The 27982-nt window shown below is 47.5% G+C and overlaps 2 protein-coding genes across 2 annotated transcripts; both read right to left on the minus strand.

Moving 5' to 3' along the window:
• Nucleotides 1-5102: 5102 nt before the first annotated feature.
• REM2 (RRAD and GEM like GTPase 2) lies at nt 5103-10892 on the minus strand. Its single transcript, XM_021008927.2, has 5 exons — nt 10656-10892; nt 8818-9153; nt 8493-8566; nt 7690-7897; nt 5103-6205 (listed from the first exon to the last, which is right to left on the minus strand). Exons 1-5 carry the CDS (start codon nt 10753-10755, stop codon nt 5880-5882), a joined length of 1044 nt encoding a protein of 347 aa, XP_020864586.1. The 5' UTR covers nt 10756-10892; the 3' UTR covers nt 5103-5879.
• A 7851-nt stretch (nt 10893-18743) lies between these two features.
• LRP10 (LDL receptor related protein 10) lies at nt 18744-27954 on the minus strand. The gene is made up of 7 exons (XM_021008569.2): nt 27301-27954; nt 26852-26905; nt 24714-24849; nt 21932-22122; nt 20751-21759; nt 20294-20423; nt 18744-19897 (listed from the first exon to the last, which is right to left on the minus strand). The coding sequence occupies exons 1-7, from the start codon at nt 27332-27334 to the stop codon at nt 19322-19324; spliced, it is 2130 nt and encodes a 709-aa protein (XP_020864228.1). The 5' UTR covers nt 27335-27954; the 3' UTR covers nt 18744-19321.
• Nucleotides 27955-27982: the final 28 nt, after the last annotated feature.

Below are 27982 nucleotides of genomic sequence, written 5' to 3' on the forward strand. Positions count from 1 at the left end.
GATGACCCCCTAAGGGCCCTTTCAATCCTGCCATTCCACAGTTCTACCTTCTGCTAAGAAAATAAGCAGGGTCCTGGGCTATTTGAGTAGGAGGATATCTGTGAGCACTAATGGCTTTCTTTAAACTTATTAGAACCGGGGCAGCTAAGTGGAGCAGTGGATAGAGCACCAGACCTAATGTCAGGAGGACCTGAGTTCAAATCCTGACTCAGACCAAACATTGACACTTACTAGCTGTGTGACCCTGGGCAAGTCACTTAACCTCAGTTGCCTAAAACAACAACAGTAACAAAATGTAAACTTATTAGAACCTCAGCAAAAATGAAGTGAGAACTTGGGAGATCTCACAGGGAATCACCCAGGCAACTCCTGTGCCTGGCTTCCAAGACACTCTGTAGCTCAGCCCCTCTCCTGCCTATGCCCCTTTATTCAGAGTAGTGTCTTCATTGTGCCATATTCACTCAGTTCATTCTTGCTGCCTTCATTCAGGGCCTCCCTGGAATGGCTTTTCCTCCCCTCCAATCTACCACATCCTTCATATAACTCAATTCCCACTTCTCCCATGAAGCCTTCTCAAACTACTCTAGCCTTTGGTGATCTCCTTCTTTCAAAGTCCTACAACAGTTATGTATAGTCTACATGATACTAGTTAGTATTTAATTACGTACTGTGTTCCATTTTCACTTGTTTTCTGTTTTTGCCTCATCTTCCCAATTATAAACTTATATAAGATTATAGGCTCTTGAGGGCAGGGACCCTGACTTATACACTTTCTCTGTGTCCCCATAGTCACCTAGAATAATGCTAGGCTCATAAGAGACACTCAGTAAATAACATCCAAATGACTGAGCCCAGAAGAATGGTGAAAGAATTGAGGTTATTTAACCAGTAAGAGAGAAGAGCAATAAAAAGGAATTAAGACATCCCCCTGCACTTGAAAGCTAAAAAGAAATTCAGGCTGAAATAAAGAGCATATTCTCTCTAACAGTGCTACCACCCAGGCTCCAACCTTAAAATCACCTTTGATTCTTCAGAGGCAGCTCGGTGGCAGAGGGAATAGAATGCAGGAAAATCTGAGTTCAAATCCGATCTCATACACTTACTAGCTTTGTGAGCCTGGGCAAGTCACTTAACCTCTGTCTGCCTCAGTTTCCTCATCTGTAAAATGGAGCCAATAATAGCACCTAAGATCTCAGGGTAAGGATCAAATGAGATATTTGTAAAGTGCTTTCCAAACTTTAAAGCACTCTATAAATGCTAACTATGATTATTTCCAATCCCTCATTCCCAGCATCTAATGAGTCACTCAATCCTGTGGATTCCATCCCCACAATCTTCCTCTCTACTTACACAGTGCCTGGGGCCTAGTTCTAGCCCTCATCACCTCTGGCCTGGACTTTTTTTTAGCCTTCTAACTGGCCTCCCTACCTTCACTTATGGCATCCTGTCATTGTCCAGCTCAAAACTTTCAGTGGCTCATTATAGCCTATAGGATAAAATACAATTTGAAGCTCTTCACTCAGTCTTATTTCTTTCCATGACCCTCCTTCCTTCATTCTACAATCCTGCTGACTGGGATGGTTCTCTGATCTTACAACATTTTGGTGCCTTGGTATCCTTGCCCATACTCTACAGGTGGTATAACTCCTCGCCAGTGCCTGTCCAAAACCCCAGTTCAGGTGCTACCTCCTTGATGAAACCTGAAATCATTCTCTTGCTCTTCACACTTTCCTAGCGCACTTTGCCTGGATTTTCCTTGGCTTCCATCACATTCCACTGTGTAGCATTCTTATCTATATACATTTCATTTCACCCTACTAGGCTTGTAAGGCCTATGTGGATATCATATTTGTATTTGTATCCCTAGGACTTGCCACAGTACCTGGCATAATAGGTGCTTAATAAATGCTGAATTGAATTGAATTTTTTAAAACCACCAAACCTTTACCACCCCCCGCAACATGTCTGGCATTCAACAGAATGATTCTTAAGTCTTCTTCACTAGCTCTGGAATGTTTTCAGAAGAGAAGGTTCCTCCTGGAAAGACTTGTATGGTCTGATGGAGAGTGAAGTGAGCAGAACCAGGAGAATGTTATACCCAGTAACAGCCACATTGAGTGATGACTGACTCTGATAGACTTAACCCCTCTTAGCAATACAAGGATCTAAGACATCTCCAAAAGCCTCATGATGGAAAATGCTTTCCACATCCAAAGAAAGAACTGTGGAGTTTGAACGCAGATCGAAGCATACTGTTTGCTCTTTTTTTTCTTCTGTTTTGTTTCCTTTTTCTGGTGGTTCCTCCTATTGGTTCTAATTCTTACTTACAACATGACTAATGTGAAAATAAGTTTAATAGGAATGTATATGTATAGCCTATATTAGATTGTGCACCATCTTGGGGAGGGAGGTAGGGAGGGGGAGAAAAATTTAAAACTCAAAAGCTAATGGAAGTGATTGTTGATAAATTAAAATAAATTAATTAAAAAAAAAGAATTTTTTTTTTAAAAAGAGAAGGTTCCTCACCTGTTCCACCTGGGCTAAGTGTAGTAGTGCCTAAAGGGAGGAGACTGGACAAGATGGCGAAGGGAGGTTTAGACAAAGGAGTAAAGTGAGAACTCCAAGGTAGAGGGAGAAATGGATCCTTCTTTCAATCAGTTACCCAGCCAGCCCTGGGAGGAGAATGTAGCTCTTCTGTGCCCAGGTCTCAAGAAGAAGAGAGGAGAACAGGATGGCGCAGCTGCTAGTGCCTTCCTGGAGGTGTGGGGGTAGGAGGGAAGGACAGTGGCCAGAAAGCAGCCATGGAGGACCCAGAAGAGTTATCAAATGGAGGAGATGAGGTGTGTTGGATATAGAAGCCCAGGACCTGGATGTTCTTTACATCCAAGCTCAGGCTAGCAAAACCACCTCTGGTCTGATCTGGGCTGGTTGAAGAGAAAGGGGACTTGGGCCTGGGGAGAGAACCCCAGCCCGCCAGCCTTGCTCACTCCCCTCCAGGTCTGGTAGGGAGTCTGGTATCAACTCTGTCTGTTCTGAGCTGTTCCCTGTAGGCGTCTGGAGAGAACACACAGATGGACTGGGCTGATGGGACTGGAGGGGTGGGGAGTCTTCATAGGGAGGAGGGGATGGCTCTTGCCGCAGAGGGTCATCATAGTCATTATCATCAACAATGATACGATTCTGCAGTGCTGCCTTTGCATCAGGCCTACTCTGTTGGAGGGCATCTGATCATGCACCACAGCTGGGCAGCAAACCTTGCCCTAAGAATAAGGCCCTGAGGTGCCTCCCTTCACCCTACCCCCCCCCATCTCAACCACTCACCATTGTCAACCTTATTGCTAAGCTCTGGCCATTTCTGCCATTCTTTCAACTTTGGCTTTCTCTAAACACATCATCCCTGGAATGGAGCCTTACGTGGTGAACACCTGCTGCTTCTGATCACCCACGGTCCCTTCACTGTCCTTGATCCTCCTCATTCCCAGGGACATCTGGGACATCTGGGACATTGCTCTAGCCCTTTCATGCCTCAGGAGGCTGATCGTGTGTCTCAGGGTGAGTGGTGGAGGCCCTGCCTGGGGGAGCTGAATCAGGAGCTCAGATAGCTCTAAGTGTATGTGTGTATGTGTGTGGGGAGGGGTGATGTGGGAGTGGGGGTGGAATATGAGGGGGAACTGCTGCTTTTGTTCAGGTGCATGGCAGAGGCAGGAGCAGCCGTGGGCGTCCCCAGGGTAGGCACTGACAGCTCCACTTTCTCTGCAGGTGATGGGGCTGCTCTGCAGCAGAGGAAGCACACAAGCCCTATTCTACTCCTCCACCCCCTGCTCCATAGACTGAGAGTCCAGGCTGAGCTTGCTAAAGGAGGCCCTTCCAAGAATTTTGCATGACTGTGGAAGAGAAGAAATGGGGACTGGAGATATTCCTGGGGAATTTGATATTAAACCAATGTTGTGACATTGAACATCTATTATCTCTGAGTTCAGGCCCTTTCTAAAAGAGTCAGATTGCCCACAAAGGGTCCTTGAACACTGACACAATAGCCAAAGGCTAAACAGATTTTTTTTCTTTTACATTTTTCTGCTGGGGGTGGAGGCAGGAAGTCACCTGAATCTTTAGAAATTGCCTGGTGGCTGAGAATTTGCTCAGGCTGACTTTAGGGTAACATGTCTGTAGCATAGACCAAACTCAGACTTGTTCTTGGCTTTGTACCCTATGTCTGGGCTGGAAGGATTGGTGATGCTGTGAAGAGGATGGGACTAGGAGTAATGCAATCACAGGTTTAGAGTGGGAAATGACTTCAGTGCTCTGATATGAAGTCCAACCTCATTTTAAAGATGAGGGAATTGAGGACCAGTGAGGTTGACCAACTTGTCCAGGGTCCCACACCTGGGAAGTGACTGAGGAAGGATTCAAATCCAGGTCTTTCTGACTCCAAGTCCACCACTCTTAGCTACAAACAGTTTTACAGCTCGGGCAGACAGAGGTTCAAGTGACAGCTAATAAGCATCAGAGTTCACATCTGAACTCAGGTCTTTTTGACTTATAGGTGGAAAGCTTTATCCAGCAGATCACCTGAGGTCACTAAGTCACAGAAAAGTATAATAACTTTCCCAAAGGTGCCCAGCTAATAAATAGTGCAGCAGCTAGTAAGTTTCAGTGGAAATAGTGATAGATTTGAAGGCAGAGGGTCTTCTGTGTTGTAGCCTTGTCTTCTAGGGCAAGGTTTTGAGGATAAAATTGATTAATATTTTTAAAGTATGTGTGGGATTACAAAGCTCTAAATCCTATGACCTTATGACCCTGACCCATACCACTGCCCTTCCTACCACTTAAGGTACGGCAGAAGGAGCCCTGGAAGCCAGGGAGAGTTTCTGTCCCAGCTCTTGCATTTACTACGTGAGCAAGTCACTTGACCTTTCAGAGTTCATCTGTTAAATGGGGACAATGACCCAAGGTCACAGAATCCAAGATCGGATGGGATCTTACAAACCATATAAAAGAATAACTCTGTAAACGTAAACTGCTAGACAACCCGGACCCCATAGCAAGTGTTCCACCCCGACGCCATCCCCGTGGAAGCCCAGAGAGGCATGGGGCATCGGGTGTCGTAGAAAAACGCTTCTTTATTTCAAATGGGGCGGTGCGCCCTGGCCGGTGCCTCCGGGGCGCAGAGGCTTAAGAAACACGGGGAGCCTGCAGCCAGGTATGCGGCCAGTCCTTACCTTTAAGAATCTTAAAGGGTAGGTGCCCAGGTGCAGCAGGCAAATCAGAAAATCCTGCAAGGAAGTCGCAAAATAGCACGTCCAGGTCTTTGCCTTTAAGAACCTCTTAAACGAGAGGCGGACCAAGTGCAACTGAAGGGGGTAGGGGGAGGCTGAAACGTAAAGTTAAAAAGTCTCAAGAAGAATCTTCAGGACTTTGCCTTTAAGAATCTCTCGAAGACTTGGTCGTAGCGAGGACAAAAGCGGCAAATCCTGCAATGAGTCTCAACAGAGCATTCCCAAGCCTCGCTTCCAGGAGCCTTCTAAAGGAGAACGTGGTCAAGCACGGCCCCAAATATTAATCATAACAATAACAGGAATTATAATTGCAAACAAATCGTTCTCCTTCCCTCCCCTGACCCACGTATCAATGTCCTCGCCTTTAAAGTGCCCTTAAAGGGACAGGCGCCCAGGACAGAGATGTCCGTAGTCGTCACCCCCCGCCGCGGGGCTAGGGCCACCTCTCCAGGTACCCCGGCCTCGGTCAGACCCGGGGAATCCTGGGAGTTTTTGGTTTCCTAGATGGGTTTCCTCAACGGAAACCGACGGGAGGGGCGCAGGGAGGGAAGGTGACCATGGCAACCGCGGTGACCATGGCGACGGGCCGGGCCGGGATCTCCCTCAGAGCACGGAGAGGTCGTGGCACGACTTGGAGCGCTGCTTGAAGAACTTGGCGTGGCGGGGCACCAGGTTGGCCAGGAAGCGCTTGGCCTTCTTGGTGAGGCTCTCGCGGCGCGCGGGCGGCGGCGGCGGGGGCGGCGGCTGCAGCTGAGCGGCGCCGTCGGGGCCCTCGGGCTTGCCCTCGGCCGCGGCCGCCGCTCGGGCCCGGCTCCGGCGCAGGCGGATCTGGCGCACGGCACCCTCGAACAGCTCCCGCGTGTTGTGGTGCAGCGCGGCCGACGTCTCGATGTGCTTGCAGCTAAGCATCCCCGCCAGGTGGCGGCCCTCTGCGGCGGGGACACGAGGCAGGGCCCGGGCAGGGGCGCCCGCGGGGCCGCGAGGAGATCTCGTTAGGAACGAGGATCCCCCAAGCCTGCACGTCCGTGGCACCCCGAGCTTGGCACGAACCTCGGCTCTGACGAAGCCACCTTGTGGCGTGGGCCGGGAGTGCAACGAGCATCGCGCCCCGCCCCCTCCCTTTGACAGAGGATCGGAAGCTGTCTGAGCCCACGAGGACCAGCCCCCAGGCCCACCCAAGCACGGAATCCCTTTAGCTTATGTTAGATACGCAAAATCCGGGAGAAAGTGGGGGGAAGGGAGGGAGGAGGATTTTTGTTCATCGGAAAAAATAAACTTAATTGTTGAAAAATGCCCAGGCAGAACAGGATGTTAGCCTCCTCCTGGTCTCTCTCCCTCCCAGGGCTTTGGACTCTCCTGTCCATCTCCCACAGGTTCTATGCACCTCACCATGGCCACCCACAGCTACCAAGCGATGAAGCGGGAGGATTTGAACCCAGGTGTCTCCACACTATGCAGTCGATCACATTTCACCATGCCGTGGGGACTACAGGGGGAAGGGGATGGGTACTGAAGGAAAGGGAAAGAATGGAGCAGGATGGTTGAGTATTGATGAAATGGGGGAAGGGGGTTAGGAAGAAGGGAAAGAATGGGACAAGACTCTGGAAGAGGAGGAGAGGAGGGACTGGATTGACAGGAATGGGGGGTTATCGATAATAATAGAATAGGGATGGCATTGTAATAGCAAGCATTTATATAGCATCTTCTGTGTGTCAGGCACTTTATAAGTATTATCTCATTTGGTCCTCACAACAACCCTGGGAAGTAGGTGCTATTATTATTCCCATTTTACAGGTGAGGAAACTGAGGCAGATGTCAAGTGACTTGACCAAGGTCCTACAGCTAGGAACTGTCTGAGGCTAGAGCAGAAGTCAGATCTTTCTAACTCTATCCATTGGTGCCTTATCTTGATGTAGGGGATAGGGTGCTAGCCTATGTCAGGAAGACTTGAGTTCAAATCCCACTTAAAATATTTACTAGCTGGGTAACCCTTGCAAGCTTCTATGGGCCTCAGTTTTCTCATCTGTTAAACAAGAGTAATTCCTTTTAAATCTATGAGCTTATGATTACCAAAAAGATGGAGGGGAAGAGGCAGGGGACTGAAGTGCATGAGGGAGGAATATGTGTATACAGGCGCAAGGAGAGAGGAACCTAGGACACTGGGGAGGCCAAGGTGGCACGCCAGGCCAGGAGGTACATAGCTTGTTGAGACTGAAAGGAGTTCCAAGCCCCAGGGAAAAGGTGACACAGAAACCCAAGCCTTGAGTGAAGGGGAGGGCTCAGATACAATTGGGTTCAGACAAAAGGGGGCCAGATGTGGGAAAGAATCTTCTTAGGGGAAATGGGGAAGAAATTCATTTGGGCTTGGAAGAAGGGAGCAAATTTAGGATATTTACCTTCATAGGATATTTACCTTCTAGTGAGACTTCCCTGGAACGAGCAAGGTCACTCTTGTTGCCCACTAGGATGATGGGTAGATCGTGGTGGGGACGACCAGCCCGAAGCCTAAGCAATGTCTCAGGCACTTTGGAGAAACTTCTCCGGTCAGTGACAGAGAAGACAATGAGGAAGGCATCCCCAGTCTGAAGGCAGTGTTCCCTGAGCCAGCTACCTGCCTCTCCCTGTAAGAGGCGACATAGAATCAATCACTGAATGTTAGGGCTAGGAAAGGGACGTTAGAGGTCAGGTCTTCCAGTCCCCTAATTGATAACAGTTAAGGAAATAGACCCAGAGTGGGGAATATATTTGCCTAAGTACTAAGTGGTAGAAGGGGTGTGCTTGTGGGGGAGTGTAAATCCCATCAAGCTTCCACAGAAGAGAACTAGGAGTACAGGGGCCTGTTTAAAAAAAGTGCCTGAACTGTTGGTTAAAAAATGTGATGGTCATCTTGATTCCATTTTGCTATCATATAAGCTTCCCTCTTTGTCTTAGAGCTGTAAGTTTCTGCTAACAGGTTGGGCTTTTCCAGGCTAAACTTGTATGCAGCAATTTCACTCTTATTTCAGCATTCTGCTGTGTCAGGGTAGAGGAGCAGAGATCAGTTATGTCATTGTCACTCTGCTTAGCCAAAATGATGAGAACAGAAGGCCTGAACTCTAGGGAAATTCTGAGGAGCCAAGGCCCTGATTCCTGAACCCTCAGCATCTCCCATGATGAGATGGCCTCCCTTCACCTTTCCTACTTTCTCCCAGCTTTCAAGGATATTCTGGATCTTACCTGCTCCCAGATGTCATACACCACCAATGTCACTTCTTCTTTATCCACTATGATGTGTCTTTCATAGGTGTCCTCTGTCAGGACAAAAAAAAAAAGGGGGGGGGATAGAGTCCTTTTAGTAGGTGACCCAACCCAGACAACCAACCCAGGGACCCCAGCCACTAAGGCCATCTTTATAAGAACTTTTTCCTAAGGAACAACCTTCTAGAGGCCATAGACCTTCCCCTCCACCTCGGGTCCTCAAGTACTGTCTTCTTAGGGTTCCGAAGATCCATGCCTCCACCACCTGGTCTTTATGGGCCATATATGAGCCCCACCCCAATACCTGTGTTCTCAGTTTCATGGGCATTGTCGTCTTGGAGTCCTCCAAAAGTGCCTGCCAGGGCACTTTTGCCCACGCCGCTCTCACCCAGAAGCATCACCTTGAAGACACCACCTCTCCCAGCTGGTGTTGCCTCCCCTGACCCCAGAGAGTCAGAGGAACCAGAGGATAAGGCTTGGGGTGGCCAGTCCAACTCGTCCACTGCCTGGGCCCGCCTCAGCTGGTGTTTGTAGGGCACAGGCATGCTGCCTCTCCGTCGAGGAGCTCCCCCAGCGGGGGAGAGCCCAGCCCATTCCAAGCCTGCCAGTAGCTTGTCTCGCTTGTTCTGCACTGTGGCATCTGTTGCAAGGGGACAGAGAGGTCAGTTATGTGCAGGGTCTCTCTTCTTCTGTGGAGGAAGGCCAACTTTGAACAGGCTATCTCTTAGCCCATCTGCAGAAAGGAATCTTGATTTTGCATTCTTCATGCTTCTCATGGTAGGATTGGAAGACCCCAGCACTAGCCTTGGAGGCAGCTGGGAAGTTGATACTTATGCCCCTCACCCCAGTGACATGGGATGTCAGATGCTCACAATAGCATGATCTGAGAAGAAGAGCTTATCTCCTTCATGTGATTTCCCCCACTAAGGTCCATTACAAAGGATACATATGTATGGGGTAGCACAACATACGCTTACTCACAGGCTCTCACACACCCACTCACACATGACACATGCATGAACCCTAGGCCTGGCCTACGGCCTTAAAGCTATCCCTTCTCCTTGTCACTCTTTCTCATTCAGCTCTGCTTTGTGGATCTCCCTGCTATGACCATGCTTCTTTTATTGTTAATACCTAAGTCAGCTGCTAGGCAAGAAGAGAGTGGGTACACAAGAGATTTTTTCACAGCTTGACAGGCTACTGGGCTGAGGAAGTAGGGTGAGCAGAGAACTGTGAGGAGGGAACCTGTTTCCGGAGAGTGAGTGTGAGGATGTTCTTGTCCAGGGATCAGTATGTCCATGGGTGTATCTGTGTGAGAGGGACTGTCCTGTCTTGTTATCTCGGTGATGAGCATAGGGAGAGAAGTGGGGTGTGCTTAAGAGAATTTGTCTGTCCCAAGCTGTCCCTGTGAGTGGGAGCGTATGTAGTGTTTGCGTAGGGGTGGAAGCGCAATGTGAGTCTGTGAGTGTGCGTCTCTGTGCTCCTTTGTGCGTCTATGAGTGACAAGGTATGGGTCAGTGTAACAAGAGGAGGTTCAGACACAACAAAGAGGGATGGGGAGAGGCTGGAAATAGCCCGGATCGATAACCATCGGCAGTCCGGGGCTCCAGAAGCCTGGAAGAAGCCTTCACAACAGGTCTTGGGAGCGGAGCTGTCCCCCTCCCAGTATCTCTGGGATATGTTCTGGCTTCTCCATCCTCTTTTTCCCTCTCCCTCTTCCCTCCCCCCACCCCTTCCCCAGCAGCCTGCCTCCTTCTTTCTCCTTCTCTGTCCCTCTAATTGGTCCCCTAACCTGCGCTGCTGGGGAGTGAGGTGGGGCAAAGGGGAGCCAGAGGCTAATCTAAGATGGTAGGGGCTTATAACCAATTTCCAAAATCCGAGATGAAGAAGGGACTACTAACATCCCTACTTCCGACCTTAGCACCCAAACCCTAGCTGGGAATTCCTGCCTAGTTCTGAGGGGCTATTTTCCTTTTGACCGCTGTGGTTCCGTTTCTCCAGTCCCCTGATCAGCCTCTCCTCTCCACCTTACCAAAAAATAAATAAATAAAACCCTACAACCTCCCCGCACCCCCGCCCCCTCACCGCACACGCAAGGCTGCAGTCAGTCTGTACTAGGGTTGAGGAATCAGCCCCCCTCACCTGGTGTTGGTATCACTGGGGAGGAAGCCCCACCGCCTGATGGACAGAGGGCTGTTGTGTCCGTATCCGTGTCCATATCTGTGTCCGTGTCCGCGTGCATCTCTGTGCGTATGCAGCAGTATTGGCTCTCTGAAATCTTTCTCTCACTCAGCAGCTCTGTCAGCTTTTCCCTTTAAATACCACCCCCTTCCCCCGAACACACGCACTCTCCACTCCCCCTAGACACCTGGGGGAATAGCCCCGCCTCCTGCTGAAGTCACATATGCTAATTAGAAGTGATGTCATCGGGATTCCCTCCTTTCAGATTCCCCACCCCACCCCTTTCTTTTCTCTTTCTTTGTGCTGCTTTCCTCTGGAATCCCCCAGCCACACACATATATCTACACACCCATCCTACTATCTGGACCTGAACGTGACAAAGACAAAGTAAGAGGACCGATACACAGACAGAGAAATAAAACAGTTATTGAGAAAGATTTGGACAGAAAGACATATGGACAGAAACAACTGATAAAGAGTGAACGATATAGAGAAGGGATAGGGAGATGTACAAGCAAATAAAGGAAAGACTTTCTTATTTCTATGCCTCAGTTCCCCAGGTAAAAACTACTTTCGGAATTCAGAGGGCTTGTATAGTTGGGAGGAAGGGTACTGGAGCAGTACCTTTGAACTGGGCTTTGAAGTCTGTGAACAGAGCTGGAGGAAAGGACATTTCAAGTAGAGGAAACAGCATGAGCAAAGGCATAAAGGCAGGAAAGTACAAGATTTATTTGTGGAATAACTTAGTTTCTTTTAATTGGAGTGGGAAGTGCATATTGAAGAGTAACGAGAGTGAGACTGAAAAGATAAGGTTGAAAAATTTGCTGAACCTTGAATGCTAGCATAGTTTGGACTTTATTTGGTAGGGAGCCATTTAAAGTTTCTGAGCAACAGAATAACATAATTTGATCTTGTAAATTTGGGGGAGCGGCAGGGATTAATTTATGCTATGTAAAGGCCCTTTTAATCTCTTTTATTGCAGTTTGACATTCTTTGTATTATCTAGAGTTGTTTTGGTACACATCCTATTCTCCCTATCAGACAGTAAGCTCCATTAAAACAAGGACTGTGCCTTATTTGGCAAATCCCTTTCTCCATCTGGGAACTCAGTTTCCTTATCTGCAAAATGGAGGAGTTGAACTAGATAATCTCTATACTTTCCTTCCCACTCCTAATCTCTGCATTCTTTTTGTTCCCTACAGAGTTTTGACTATAGGTGTTCAGTGAATGTTCGGTGAATGAGTGAATGAATGAAAGACAGACACACATCAGAAGAAGGTCATGACACTTGGTACCAGAAGGAAGGGGCACATTATTAACCCAGGGAGAAGCAAGACCCAGTGTAGAGAGCAGGGACTCTGTGGTTCTTTTTTTGACCACTTAATTTTGCTCCCCAAATTGGTGCACGGTGAGACCACCTTGTCTATCAGATCATGGTGAGTTCAGTGACAACATTCTACTTTAGGAAAAGGGAAATGTGAGTTCCTAGAGGTAGCAGGCACCCAAAAAGGTGGAGGGGACACGGACCCAGAGGTAATATAGTTGTTTCCCCTTTTGTTTCTGTTTTGAAGAGGACCAATGACATCATGGGGTGAAATCTTGACTGGCTTGTGAATTGGATTTAAGTGAGGCAGAGTTGAACAAAGTCATCAGCCTTAGTCTTTCTTCCTGAGGCATCAAAGTCCAGTGGCAAGACAAAAATCAAGATGACTGGATGGTCTGGGGTGCAGTGGATGACCTTGGCATCTTTGATGTCTGACCAAGTTCTAAGCACTCCACAGCACCTGCTTCAGCTGCCTTCATAGCTGTTGGAACAAATTGTTCTCATCTGCCCATTCTATCAGGGGAAGTCTTCATATGCTTGAGGTAGGCATCCCCTAACTCATTGACAGGTTTGAGGCCTGTTGGTTACCCTCAACCTGGTTTAGCCCATCTGCCAAGATGGTTTTACTGGGATGTGGTAGCTTTTCACGCTACAGTTTCTTGGAGCCACAGGTGAAAGTTAAGATGCTATGTCCAATTGGAAGGAGGATGTTCATGGGAAGGACAGGGAATAGAATTGTATCTCATTATTTAGGACATAGGGTGATTTTTACCATGGTCCATTTCTTCTATCCATATTACTTCCCTTATGAATTGATATTTCTAAGAATTAAGTACATAAGAAACAGTGAAAGGAATAATTTTAGAGAAATCTTTGAAGGTTTCAAATCTATGAGCTGATGAAGAATGAAATGAGAAGAACCAGGGAAACCATTTATATACAATAACAACATTTTAAAGACACAGATGGCACAGCTAGTGGATAGAGTGCCTGCCTTGGAGCCAGGAGGACCTGAGTTCAAATCTGCCCTCAGACACTTGACACTTACTAGCTGTGTGACTCTGAGCAAGTCACTTAACCGCGATTGCCTCACCAAAAAGCAAAAAAATAAATAAATAAATAAATAAAAGACACAGACCCAAGAACTCTGACCAATTCAATGAGCAAGCATGATTCCAGAGGACTAGTCAGTCAAGAAACATTTAGTAAGAACCTACTATGTGCTAGGCAGTGTGCTAAATAAGTACTGGGGATATGAAAAGAGGCAAAAGACAGGCTTGCCTTTGAGGAGCTCACAGTCTAGTGAGGAAACATGATATATCCATCTCCCTATAGAGAGGGGTTGGACTTAAAATGCAGGCTGAGATGTACATACATTTTTTGGACACAACCAGTTCAGGAATATGTTTTGCTTGACTATTCTTATTTGTTATAGAGAGGTGGGAGGGAGAGAACATAAATTCTTGTTCGTTGAAAAAAATAATTTTTTTAAAAAAGGGTGAGGTACAACAGATAAAAGGGAGGGTAGGGCAAGGTTTATAAGGGTTAAGTAACATAGAAAGTCTCTTCCTGGGCTCTGAGCTGGCAAAAGACACTGGTGGATCCTTTCTTACCTCCCCTTCTTTTCCTTTCCCCACTCACCTTCCTCCCAAAGTGATGGTGGAACAACTCCTCTCCCTTCCCAGACCCTGACCTCCCTTTTCTCAAGCCCTAGAGAGAAGTGTCAAGGTCTGCCAACACTTCTCCCCCTGCAGCATCTAAAGAAGCCCCATCAGTAGAGCTCTAGATTTAAGAAAGGTTGGATTAGGTGGGCCCCTGCTGGCTGCATGGATTTGTCTCTCTTACTTCTACTTTACTGGTCAGCCCTCCTATTAACTCTTTGTCTCCCTCTCCCATTACCCCAATTTCACCTGGTGTTTTTATGCTCTATAGGGCACATGGAGGTTTCACAGAAGGAAAGGACAAATGGAAATCTCAGGAGTAAATTCAATGTCACCTAATTTAGTAGCAATAGCTGAAATGTATGTAGCATTTTAAAAGTACTCATTACCTCATTAGATCTTCATAACAATCTTGTGAGGCAGTTACTACAGGTATTATTATCCCTTGGAGGTCAGAAGGAGCCATATAAGTACACTCTCAAGGTCTTTCTGAAGAACTTTGGGATTGATTGTGAGACATAAGAGACGCTGGCACAGGACTGTCCAGCATGGTGTGCCTGCATCAAAGGGCTGCGCTCTATTAGCAAAGCAGAATTGCAGCAGCTCAAAGGAAATGTGAGATGAGCAATTTCAGAGACCTCTCCACTCCAAATGTTCATATGGACTATTTGTGCCCAACATGTGTTAGAGCCTTCCAAGCACATATTGCTCTGAACAGCCATAGTCGGACCCCAACGTGGTGATGTTATTTTAGTCCCCTATGAGAACAAGGGGCAACAACCAATTGTTCCTATTTTACAGATGTGGAAACTGAGTCAGAAAAGTTAGGTAACTTGCCTATTGTCATACAGCTAGTGAGTTTTGGAGGTGGGATTTGAGCACCGGTTCTTTCCTCAAAGTCCAAGGCTCTTTCCATTATACAGTACTGGTCACTTAGAGAGGTCACTTATTGAGTAGCCTCAGCTATCAGGGACACACCTGAGAGCCCAAAAGGAAGCACCCTTGAATGATCACAAAGATATGGCACCAAGCCCATACACTAAAACTCCAGGCAGAGTCCTTTCAGAACCTCACCGAAAGCCTCACTCAGAGCTGCACCTATAGCAGTGCCGATAGATAGGCCTCCACAGTTTAGAGGGAGCAATTTGGGAGCGGGGGAGTGGCGTTCCAGTTAGTATTATCAAGCAGTAAGGACTGCTAGCCAGCAAGTGGAGGGAGGAGATAGAAGAACTACAAAAACCAGACATAACTCAAAAGCAGAGTAGTATGGGATCAGTAAGTGTAGGGACAGACACACACAGACACACACACAGAGACACACAAACACACAGACACACATACACACTTATATAGCTATAACAGTAAACCACCTCTGGTCCAAAGGGCCTGGTGCTCTTCCCCCTGAGGAAATTCCAGCTCTGGATTCACATTCTAATTAGTGTAACTTTACATTACAGTTGACTGTAATCTCTTCAATAACAGGCACTGTTCAGATCGAAACATACTATTTTCATATTTTTTTTCCTTTTGGTCTGTTTCTTCTCTCACAACATGACTGCATATAGATAACCTATATATGGGGGAGGGGAGGAAGAAAATTTGGAATTCAAAATTTAAAAAAAAGAATGTTAAAAATTGTCTTTACATGAAATTGGAAAAATAAAATACAATTAGGAAAAGAAGAAGAACAAGAAAACAGACACTTTGTCTTTGGTCTTTGGATCCTTAGCCCAATCACAGTGAAGGCCTTCACACATAACAGCTGCTTAATGAAGCCTTGTTGGGCTGGATTACATCAGAGCAGGTCTTCTGACTCCAAGACCTCCTCTGAATGCTCTTTCCACTGTGTAGTATGTATATAGAACATACAATGATTCACGTTCATAATGATGACCCTGAAACATGACAAAAAAAAGTTAAATCATGTTGAAGGCCAGGGACATGTACAATCTACTTTAGAATGATTCCTATAAAATTAAAAACAGCAAAGATGTTTTAAAAACTATGGTGCTTAATACAGGTGATCAGCAGTTATCTAAAAAAATGAAAAGATTCAGTCACATGGAACTGCCTGTTTCCGACTAAGGCTGAATAAATGAGGTATAAGTTCTCTGCACAGGAACAGACACACCAGACTGTGAGTCTTGCTTGCTGATGTCTGAAATAGCTCTAGAGACTGACTCCATTCTTTTTGTCTTCAAAGACTTTGCTGACCATTTAAAATGTCCATATCTCTAGGAGTCACTGTTACTTGCTGCTCTGTTATCAGTCATTTATACCATAGTGTGAAAGAAGAGAGGACATTTCTTGTGGGGATTTATGGTGAAAATAGTGATAGGGCATTCCTTGTGAGTAGGGGAGTCTGAGGCAGTAGAGATAAACATCTGCCTACTTTTTAATCTTGCCCAGAGCTGGCATTGTTTGGAGAGTCAGGCCTGGGCACACACATACAAAATAGTTCTTTGCAAGAATTTTTATAGCGTAAAAATGCCAGCCAGAGCCCTAACTAGATATTCTGGCACAGGCAGGAGATTCAATTAGGTGGCAGGAAGAGACAGAAAGCTGAAGGCTGTTGCTGGGTGGGCCTGCCGTCACCACTGATACTGGGCTGTCCATGTTCAGATTTGTGTGGATCTCCAGACTTAGTAGCCCAACACAGACAATTTGTCCTGATAGGTTCATTCTTGCCTTTTGGGGAGTGGGGGAAGGTGTTCCCTGAGAACTCTGGGGGGTTAGTAGTGCAGGGGCATGTAAGGGATGGGAGGATTCTCATAGAGAAGAGCATGCCCTCTTCTCATGTTGGAGCTCTGGTGCAAAGCTCAGGCAGCCCCTTACTAGTTAAGGCTATTACTCTGGCTAATTCTCTCTCATCTTGGGTAGGACAGAGCCATTAAGTGAAACCAGCTAAAACCTATCCTCAACCTCCTGAGAAAGACTTGAAGAAAAGGAAATCACTCTCAGCTTTATGCTGAGTCATTTGGGAGCCAGGCTACATGGAGAGCTTTGGGTGAATCCCCATTCCCTTCCTTGTGGCTTCCTTAGAACTTCCTCTGGCTCCTGCTGATTAAGGAGAGGAGAGAACATTATGCAATCAGCTTTGGGTGGAAAGATGTTCACAGTGTGTAATCAATATCTGTCTCTCCGCCAGAACAGATACTGGGGCTGGGGCGGGGTAAATCATGGAAGGGAAAACAGGATTCAGGAGAGAGAAGGGTTCTCTCTAGGGTTCCTTCCTCTGTGGGGAATCCTATCATTCTCTCCCTCTACTTACAGTGTCTCTTCTTGGTCGGGCGACACCTCAGTGATTTTTTTCTATTTGAGCTCTTCAACTACTTCGTGAGATCTAGGTTCCAGTCCTAGTGCTACCACTAATTAGTTATGACCTTGGGCTAATGATTTGCATTCTTTGGACCTGTTTCCTCATCTCTCAGTTTAGAGTAGTGTTCTCAGATTCTTTTCAGCTCTGTCATTCCCAATCACTCCACCTTCCTTCTCAAACCTAGCATGTCCACATCAATTATCTTCCACACTGGACACCGGTGCTGTGGGCTCTAAAAGGCTTCATCAGCTCTGACCATCTCATCTTTGGTTAGCTACTTCTCTCTACTCCCTTTTGAGATGGCCTGTCTCTTTGGTCAGTCTTTCTTGGCTTGCCTTTATACCCTCAGACCATCACTCTATCTAGACAAACCTCTTCTTACCAACATCTTTTAAAGCATGGCTTAGGGACACGTCTTCCAGGAAGGCTTCCCAAACTAGGCCAAAACAACACCAGCATTTCCCACATTTACCTCACTATTCTTTCACTAGAGTTGACTCTAAGTTCTAAGGGGCTATATTGGCAGAGTCCAAGCTACTTGCAGGAATTACCATGCTGGGATCTGCTGGCATAGTCTTTGAGATGGGACATCTCAACAGGGAAAGGGGAAAAGTAGCAGGACAAAGGCAGGATGGTGGGGAAAGCAATGTATGATGAAACAGAACTTTAAGTTTGGGTCTGATGATGGATTACACCTGTGTTTCAAGTATCAGTCCTACCTTAGCATAAAGGTTAGCTCCAGTCATTTAACTATTTTTTTGGTAACAGGAATGCATGAAATCATTTACCCAGTCACAGTTGTGACCTGGCTTCAGTAAAGGGAATAGCTACACTGAGGAAATCATGGATCTTTTAAAGCAGTTATTCTTCACCTGGGGTTCATAAACTTTTTTAAAAAAACATTTTGATACCTGCATCTTAATATAATTGGTTTCTTTTGTAATCCTAGTTTATTAATTTAAAAAGTTTATTTTGAGAAAAGGTCCATAGGCTTTACCAGGCTGTCAAAGAGGTCTATGACACAAAAAAAGTTAAGAATCACTATTGTACATGACTGTACACATATAACCTATATCAGCACGCTTGCTGTCTTGAGAAGGGGAGGGGAGGGAAGAGAGGGAGGGAGAAAATTTTGGAACTCAAAATTTTACAAAAATTAATGTTGAAAACTATTTTTACATGTAATTGGAAAAAACCAAAATACTAATATGGAAAAAAAGAATCACTGTTGTAAAGTTTTTAAGTGTCTTAATACTCAATATTGTATTCTTAGAGCTATTTTGATTAAGGAAAGCTCATCTGTCTTGTCTAAAAAAAGACTAAGTTCTCTGAGGTCAGTAATCATGTCTTCACTGTGTCTATATTCTTTGCCCCATAATATCTTGTCCTGTGAGTCACACACACTTTCTGATAACTTAGATGGAAATTGGAAGACTGAAAGTAAGGACTCTGTATGGGGTTGCCCTCATCTGTGAAGGGACCATGCTGTGCATTGCTACCCAGTAGGGTGGATATCAAGAACTGTACCTCTGTTTGGGGTATCTCTGAGCATATCTGTATAATCTGGCATAGATTGGGGGAAAGACCATAGGCTAACAGGATTGGACATGTCCCTTTAGCTTCAGTCTTCTCTCTGGCTAGATTCTTCTCTCCTTCTACACAGGCTGACAGGAGGAAGGTTCAGAGAGGATGTAACAACTCCCTGGGCTTGGCCCCGGGAACTAAAGATGGAAGACAGGACACAATTACTCTGCAAAATTTTATTTTTAGTTATTTTGTTTATTATTTTCACTTCTTGGTGAACAAGAACCAGGTAGGTCCCTTAGACAGTAGAGCTCCAAATCCTATCCAAACCCTTTCCCTTGGGGTTTGCAGACATCTGCAGATTGATGTGTCTCCTTGCTCCAAGTATTCTGGTTAGGGTAGGAAGGAATTAGCAAGGGAGGAATGTCCTGCCACCTGACCCTTCGAGAGCTCACTCACTTATTTTTGAATAGCCTCAGACTCTGGGGGTAGGCCAGGGAGCATTACTTATCTTTGGCCTTTAGGTAAGAACTCTGTGTAGGCCCCTTGTTCAGGATACAACAGGCACTGTCCTGATAGTGGCAGGGTGAGGGAACAGGGTCAGGGGTCCCACTAGCCCTGGGACACTCAACTTTACAGTAGCTACAACAAGGCTATGGGCAAGGTGTGACAAGAAGAGTATCATTTGGCATCTCCTCAGGCCTGGTGCAGGGATGATCTCCCCAGGCATTCAGCGTAGATAAGCCTGCACAGACCTTCCCCTGGGTTGCCTGGGCAAAGGGGCTATTGCCATGGGGATTTAAGTCAGCAGTGGCTCATCCTCCTCACCTCCCCATGTCCCAGGCTCTGCCAGGGGCAGCAGTAGCACATCATCCTCATCCTCTTGGGATGGGGGCACTGTTCGAGGGTCTGGTGTGGCCTGGGGGGGTGTAGGGGAGCGAAGGCTGGGCATGAAGCGACCACGCAGAGCCTGCACCACCCCAGACAACAGAGATGATGGGGGTGGAGGTGGGGTGGTTGGAGGGGGTGGGTCTTCAGGGGGTACACAGGGGGAGTTGGTAGAAGAAAGGGGCACCTTGACAGGTAATGGAGGGGCCTCCTCTGGATCTCGCCCACCCATTGCTCCTTCTAAAGGGGTGCCCTGATTGCCCTCTGGGGCATCAGAGGTAGATGGGGCAGATGTAGACTGTAGGTTGGCGTCCGGGGCCCTGGAGGGGGGATTTGCACGGGGAAGCAAGCCCCAACGACGGAGACGGCGAACCAATCGTCGTGTGGATCTGCCTCGTTGGCGGCGGCGGGTACCCGAGGAGCCCCCTGAAGATACATCCTGGCGCAGGATTTGTAGCAGAGATCGAAGGTTCCCTAGCACTGAGTTCTATAATTGGAGATAAGGAAGCGTGAGAGTGGAGAAGGACAAAGACAGCAGAATTACTTTCTGTCCTGTCCAGAGTAGGACAGACAGAAGGGAGAGGAACCTATTGGGGGCTATGTGATTAGCAGGGAAAAGGCATTGCTGAGCTTTGGCTTAGCTGAGATGCCTTAATCAGGTTCATAAATCAGTGAGAAGGGAGCTCAGAGACCATCTGTTTTAATCTTCTCATTTCACAGATGGAGAAACTGAAACACCAAGAGGTGACTTGACCAAGTCCACACAGGTAGTAAGTAATAGAATCCGGCTTCTAATCTAGTTTTCAGATTCCAAATCAAAGTTGTGGTTTTTTTTTTTTCCCAGGGCTGTCATTAACAGGCAAGGCTTAGGAGAGTAACTTACATCATTGGGGTTCTCAGTTGGAAAGTCATCTACAGGTGGGATGGCACCTTGAGCAATAAGCTGGCCATAGGATGGAGGTGCTTGCTGCTGTACAATCTCAGCCTCCACTCTTGAAAGGGGTGCAAAGATGCTGTGGGGAAGAACAAGATTTATGGTCCAATCCCCCAATGACTCTACTAAGTCAGGACCCTACGTATGGCTCCTTCTGGAACAGCATGACAAAAGGATTTCACAACTATGGCCCAGATCTTTCCAAATAGGGATCTCCGGGATCCTATTTTGTTCCCCAAACTGGTCACCTCTCCTTTTCCTGTGTTTTTTCCTACCCCCGCTCCTCTTCACTTCTCCCTACCCCAACTGCCACAGCGCATCCCGTGCTGACCGTCTGACCCCCTACCCGAACGACCAGTCCTCCCCGCCCCTACTGCCACAGCGCATCCCGTGCTGACCGTCTGACCTGTATTCCTGTGTGCGGATGGCATAGAGTTTACAGGTACAGCCCAGGGCAATGACAAGCAGCAGGCCGCAGATCAAGCTGCCGATGACTGCAGCTGTGATGACTTTTCGGGGCAGGGCATAGGCGCAGTCCCATTCATCGCTGCCATCAGAGCAGTCAGGCTGCCCATCACATACCCAGGTTTCATACACACACCGATCATCCCTGCAGCGGAAGTTGCCCGGCTGGCAGTGCCGGCACTGCTGCTCATCTGCCCCGTTCACGCAGAATGTCTGGTAGTTGCAGCGATCGGCGGCTGGGTAGCAGGCTGTGGCACCAGGGGTTCCAGGAGCCCCACAGGGATAGCGCCCAGGCAGGCATCCTGGGCAGTCCTTTTCATCCGTGCCGTCTGCACAGTCCCAGATCCCATCACACCGCTGAGCTTCACTATAGCAGCCCTCCCCCGGGCCCTCCCCAGGACCCTCTCCAGAGCCAGAACCACAAGGCCGGTCCCAGGGCAGGCAGTATCCTTTCACATGGTAGGTGGCATTGAACCCGCCAGTACTCCAGGGCCCCAGGTGGTAGGTCACAGTGGCCTTGCCCGAGAGCGTCTCCACCATGATTGCTTTGCCATTGCTGAAATAGTTGAGGTTTCGGAGCAGGCGAGCAGGGTCTGGGGGCCCAGAACCATCATATACATGCACTGAATCCCATTTGCCTAGCTCTAAAGTGGTGAAGTGAACAATCAGCCGTCGCCCATCATGGGGATCCAGGAGCCAGAGGCAAGAGTGAGGGGTTGGGTATAGTGCAGAGTGGGGATAGCCAGGGGAAGAAAAGACCCCGTAGAAATCTTCCAAGGTACGGTTGCAGGTAGAGGCAGGGACAGCAGTCAAGCTATGAAAAGGGATCGGGCTACAGCCAGTCTCATCAGATTGATCCCCACAGTCATCTACCCCATCACAGCGCTGGGCCTTTGGCACGCATCTGTGGTTCAGGCACCGGAACTCCTCCCGGAGACATGTGAACCGATCTGTGAATAGGGCCAGAGACAGTGAGGTAGGGGCTGCTGCTGGACAAGCCCACTGCCCATTCAACTGACCCTCCCCACTCCAGCCCTGTAATGATCTACCACAATTCCTACCCTTGGGGCCTATGGAATCTTCCTCTTTCTTTTATTATGGGGTTCCCCCTATCTAGCCCACCTTGCATATAAGAAAGCAGAAAGCCTTGTCCCAGTGGCCGGCCATTCCCGGTATAGCTATAGGTGATGGTGACGTTGCCTCCAGAGAACCGGAGTGGGCTGGAAGGTGCTTCACACAGGGAAATAAATGGCTGGAGAGGGGACTGCAGCATCAGACGCTCCGAGCCACATGCCAGATGCAACTTCTGGAACCTAAAAGAACCAGAAGTTATACTACGAGTCCATTCCCTGGACCCCCATCAACTCCCTAACTTGAACGGTAAGGCAGAAACAAGAGCCACTCAGGAGAGTACAGGACTTTTAGAGTTGTATTTGTGTGGCGATTTATAGTCCACAGAGTACTTTACCAAGAGCATTTTATTTGATCCTCACAACCCCAAGAGTTGATATTAGTGTAGTCATCCATGTTTTACAGGTGGGAGCAAGGGGGACTGAAGAGTTTTAAGTGACTTGCATCCAATAGCCAGCAGAGCTACTTTCTAGCTCTAAGTCTGCTACTCTTGCCACCGACATTCACCTTTAGGGGTGAATGGAATGAATCACGTCGCCTATATCTTAGCAAAAAAGATGGTGGACAAGAGGTGCCGAATGAGACACGTTTTCAGACCTTGCCAATATGTTTATTTGTTTTGCTCAACTGTATTTCTTTGTCACAAGGGAGCGTGTTTTTTTTTTGGTGAGGGGGCAAAGAGAAGTGCAAATGATGTTAAAAATAAAAAATGGAAGTAAAAAGCATCAACAAAACTTTTTTAAAGCTTTGTACAGCTGGGGAGATTGACTGGCTTGGACTATGGGTTGTTACAGATTCACTTTCTTTACTCCAGGATCCCAAGTACAGCAAGCATCTTTTTATCTAGAACTCAGTAACAACCAGAATTTTTTTTCTAGTCTCATACAAGGATCACCAATGGGAACTGCTATAACCCTCAGGCCAAAGGAGATTTTGGATGTCCTTCTGAATCATCCTACACAGACATGATTCTTTTCAATTCAATCCCCCCAAAATGGATTAAGTAGGTGCCTATTACTTGCAAGGTGCTATCTCAGGTACCGGAGAGGCATGGATGAAAAACTACATAATCCCTGCCCTCAAGGAGGTTACAATAATAGGAAGCAAAGTGTCAAAAGGGCAAAGGACGAATCTGTGCTATTGTATTTTCTTCAAATACTGGTATTAGCTCACATTCCCATGGTTCATTCAGGGCTTTTCTCTCAATAACCCTGTGACAGTATGGAACTCTCCACTTTATAGACGTGGCACCATAAGGTCAGAGGGGTGAAGTGTTCTTATCCACAGACACAGAGCTAGGAAGCATTTAAGCATGGCACTGATGATATATCAGTTTACCCTGATTAGCCAATTAACCATAACACCCCATTCCCTTGATTATGTCTGTTAAGCAGAGCCAAAAGTGTATGCAAACGAGGCAAGGGACAACATCAAAGGGGTATCATGAGAGAAACTTTATAATGTTACTTTATTATAAATAAAAATTATTTCCTTTTTCCCTCAAAATTTTTATTGAGGCATCCTTTGTTTTCACATCATGGTCTACTTCAAATATATTCCTCCTGGCCTTTTCTACCCATTTAAAAAGGAATAAAAAAAAAGAGAAAAATATCATTTTTTCGAAACTAACCAATGCATTAAGTGTAACAGTGGTCAGGGTTCAATACCCATAATTTTCCACCTCTGCAATAAATAGAAGTGAAATGCATATATTTTTTAATGCCAGAACACTGTGCTTTCAATGACATAGAGACATTTATTTTGTGATAAGTCAAAGGATATGTGTTACAGCAAAAGTTTAGGGCCTATAGTAAACAGTAAATACAAAGGGTGAACAATTTTCAAAAGGTGGGTGGGGTGGAGTGTCCTAGTATAATGTTCATACTTTGTCTAGGGCTTGCTTGTTAAATACAGTATATTTGACCCATCTTCCACAGGATTTCCCTGAAATATCTTCCCTCCTCTTGTCTAGAACACCCTATGCCCCTTCTCTGGGCTCCCAATTACTAGAAATATCCAGGCTTCCAACTAAAACAAAAAAAAACCAGACAGACTTCCACTGCCTGTTATTCAGAACACTAGGCATCCTTATTTTTCCCATCCTCTCTAGCCTGTTCCTTCCCCTACTCCAGGTCTTGCTACATCTAGTAGGCCTGGAAAAATACTATTTGACCGTGGACAGAGAAGTGATAGATTCAAGATGCAGAATGAGATTTTTGAACCTGATCAGTTTGAAGATTTGTTCGGCTGGACTATGCATATTTGTTACAACAAGTTTGTTTTTCTTTTCTCTCCCTTTTTTTTTTTCAATGATGGAGGGGGGAGAAAGTAAGAGGGAGAGAAAATAAATGTTGATTAATTTTTAAAAATGTAAAGAACTGCTGATTGGACCCTCTTGAACAGCCCTGGGGTAAGGGTCTATCCATTACTGCTACCACAAATGTTAATGGTACCCAGGACTAGAGAGGGTAGAAGGAAGAGAAGACTGAAGGAATCTAGCTGTGGGGTGGGGACAGGGATTCCAAAAAATTTGAGGATAGGGTTGGGCGTGTGACTAGTACAGTACAAAGTCATTTGCCTAATACCAACCCTGCCCAGACCTTAAAATGGACTGGCCTTCAAGGTATGAGGAGTCAGACCAACATCGAATAATCTCACCCATGCCACTGGGCTCCAGGGTGGAGACACCATGACAATGTCCAACCTCTTCACCCCAACTCCCAAGACGGTTTCTCACTGGCTACTTCCAGAGGAATCTGGCTCTAGTTCTTACCTGATGGTCATCGTCTGTTCCTTGCTGCCCACGATGACCCAGATGCAAGTGATAGGAAGGAGACGGCTTTCCCGGCCTTGGGGCCATTGCAGGATTCCCTGGACACCGGAGAGCACAGCAGGAGGGTCCCTGCAGGCTGCAAGGAGGAAGGTGTAGGGGCTGAGCCCCTGGGAACTCTCCTCTCCTTGCCCTCCAACTGGGCCTAGAATCTTTGGGGGCCGACATCCCTTCTTGACCTGGACTCCTTAAGCAGAGCTGCTAAGCTGAGACCAGACACAGGAGGGTGATCCTAGACCCTGAGAAGCCCCCATACCCAGGCTGACAAGTCTCCCTTCTCCTCCCACCCATTCCTTCTCAGCCCTCACTCCAAATTACATTACGCTCCATAAATATTTCCAGAACACCTCCTTGGCACAAGGCCCGGAGCTACCTGGTGGGGTTACAAAGATGAATAATCCTCATCATAATGACAAGGAGGCCTCTTCCTCTGACACATCCTGGCTGGGTGGCCATGACAGATCATCTAACCCCTCAGTGCCCCAGGCAACCTCCAATACTAAATATAGAAGAGCAGATGCTGATGTGCATTAATAGTTCCCAGTTCTGATGAAATAAAAGGTCCAAAATGATAAGGAGAGACAGTGGATTGAAGGCCAGACTTAGAGCCAAGAAGACCAGCAGTCAAGTCCTACTTAGACAAGTACTAGCTGTGTGACCATGGGGAAGCTGCTTAACTTCTCTGGTCCTCAGGCAACTCTCTAGGACTGTACATTTCAGCCTGAGTTGCCAATCTGCATTAATAGAGGGAATTAGCTCATTAGAGTCATCCATACTAATGAAATCACAGGTCTGGAATTCCCTTCTCCTTCCCTCAAAAGACAAACCACATTTCTACAAATCTTTAAAGGCTTACCAAGTGTTTTCCTAACAACAAGTATAGTATAAGGGGGGGAGGGAATAAGCATTTATATAGCATCTGCTATGTGCCAGGTGGGTTACAAATATCATCTACCTTGATCCTCACAACAACCCTGGGAAGTAGGTGCTGTCACTATCCCCATTTTACATTTAAGGAAATGGAGGCAAGGAGAGGTTAAGTGATTTACACCCAGGATCTCAGGCAGATGGAGGTTAAATGACTTGTCCAGGGTCATATAGCTAGTAAGGCCAAATTTGAACACAGGTTTTCCTGACTCCAAGCCTGGCACTCTAACCACTGTGCTACCAGCTGCTTCTAAGTTTCATGATATAAATGTTATTATCCCTATTTGAAACTGAAAACAGTTAAGTAACTAGCCCCTAGTCACATCCCTAGTAAGAGTGAAAGCCAAGACAACTGAACTCCAGTATCCCGACTCTGGGTTCCATGTTCACTCCATTCCAAGGCACTCTTATAGACTCTGCCATCATAGGCCTTACAGTCCAGTTGGGGAGATGATAATACTAACAAGACCTGACATTTATAGAAGTGTCTTCCTTTTTCCCCTGGGCTACATGCATATATAAAAAATAAAAGCTACTAGATTTAGAGGGAGTGAATGACAGAGAAAGACCGATTAAGTGAAGCCAAGTGTGGGACCTCAGAGCCCAGCATGGAAGGGGATGACTTCCCAATATGTAAAACAGCTGAATTCCATGATTTCGAAGGTCCTTAGTGGGAAGAAGTCTAAATCTGAAGTCAGAAGACCTGAGCATCGATTCTCTGACAATAACATCTGTGTGATCTTAGGCATGCTATGTCATACGATTTTGAGCTGGAAAGGATGTATAAACACCTCATTTTACAGTGAGGAGTCTGAGAGCTGCAGAAAGAATGAGTGACTCACCTAAGGTCACAAAGGAAATCATCAGAGGTGGACCAAGGAACCCGGGTCCCCTGTACCCCACTTCTCTACCTCTCTGGGCCTCAAGTTTCTCATCTATAAAATGAGCAAGTTTGACAAGATGATCCTTAAGGTCCCCTCCAGTTGTCAGTCCTGGGATTCTAGGGTCAAAGGTAGTACAGGAGCTCAGAGAAGAAGCAAGTAGTTCCCTTCTGGTTGGGAGTGGGGAGAATTTCTATCCTCCTCCATCACCAGTGTCGTCCCTTCTGAAGACTCCCAGACCCAGAGGGACCCTCAAGGATTCCCCTTACTCACCCGGATTTGGAAAGAAGGTCCGGTCCAGGTGGGCCCCGATGCCTCCTGGGGGAACTGGAAGAAAAGGACAGGAGAGTGAGTCACCCTTGAAAGTCACTGGGGAACAGCCAATCAGAGAAGGAAAAAAAGAAGCTTTCTGATACCTCCGGGCAGCCAGGGGACCCAGGCCTAGGGCAACAGGGAAGTGAAAGGCAGCAAGCAATGCAACAGGTGGCTAGAAGTGGGCAGAAAGGCAGGCAGGGAAGGCCTGCCCTGGGAAGTTAGAGCTGCTCTCTGATCGTGATAAATGGGGTGAGGAGTGGGACTGGGAAGGAGATGGAGGTGGGGGCAAGAGGCTGAGAAAATTGGAGCGCTGGGGAGACAGGACCATGGCAGAGTTGGGCACCTAGCCCTCTAGCCATGGAGGGCTAGGTGAGGACGGAGAGAAGAGGGCAGGGGCTCAGTCTTACCTAGGAGGAGGAAGAGGAAGAAGGCAGGGAACATCCTGGCTCGTGTGAAGGGGGTCAGCTCTCCTACTCTTCAGGGTGGCCCTCAGGGTCTGTCCTGCCCCCCGGGGCAGCCCCCCTGCCTGGGCCCCATCGCCTCCACTGGGTGGCCCGTGGTCCGGATGCCAGGGCTGGGGGCGGGGAGGCGGTGCCCGCAGCAGCAGCAGCAGCAGCAGCCGGGGCGGTGCCTCTGGCCAACTTCAGAGTTGTTTTCCCCGGGAGCTTCCTCCTGGGGCCGGCTCCGGAAGCTGGCAGTCTTGGGGTGGCTGGGGGAAAGAGGGGGCTCTCCCTAGGGAGGGCACCGCGGGGGCTCCTCTGCTGCCCAGGGGCTGAGCTGGGGTGGGTGAGGAAGGTGGGCAAGCGGGTGCCCCCTGCTCAGGCCAGCCGGCTCCCTCCCAGGGCTCGCTCAGGGCCACTTCCTCTTGTGGTCAAACTTTGTCTGTCAGTCGGATGGGGCCTTTCCTGCTCTCTCAACTTTGCTGGTCCTGGCTCCCACTTCCTGCTGAGGAAGAAGGGGGGAGGGAAGGAGGGAGCAGGGAGAGGTGACTGCCCCCAACTTTCCCAGCCCTCCTGCGCACCCTCGGTCCCCCCAGCTGTGGGTCCCGGAATGAGGGGGAGGAGAGGAGGGGGGAGTGACGTCAACTTG

Source organism: Phascolarctos cinereus, unplaced genomic scaffold (genome assembly GCF_003287225.1).
Source record: "Phascolarctos cinereus isolate Bilbo 61053 unplaced genomic scaffold, phaCin_HiC Scaffold_3;HRSCAF=262, whole genome shotgun sequence".
Classification (NCBI taxonomy): domain Eukaryota; kingdom Metazoa; phylum Chordata; class Mammalia; order Diprotodontia; family Phascolarctidae; genus Phascolarctos; species Phascolarctos cinereus.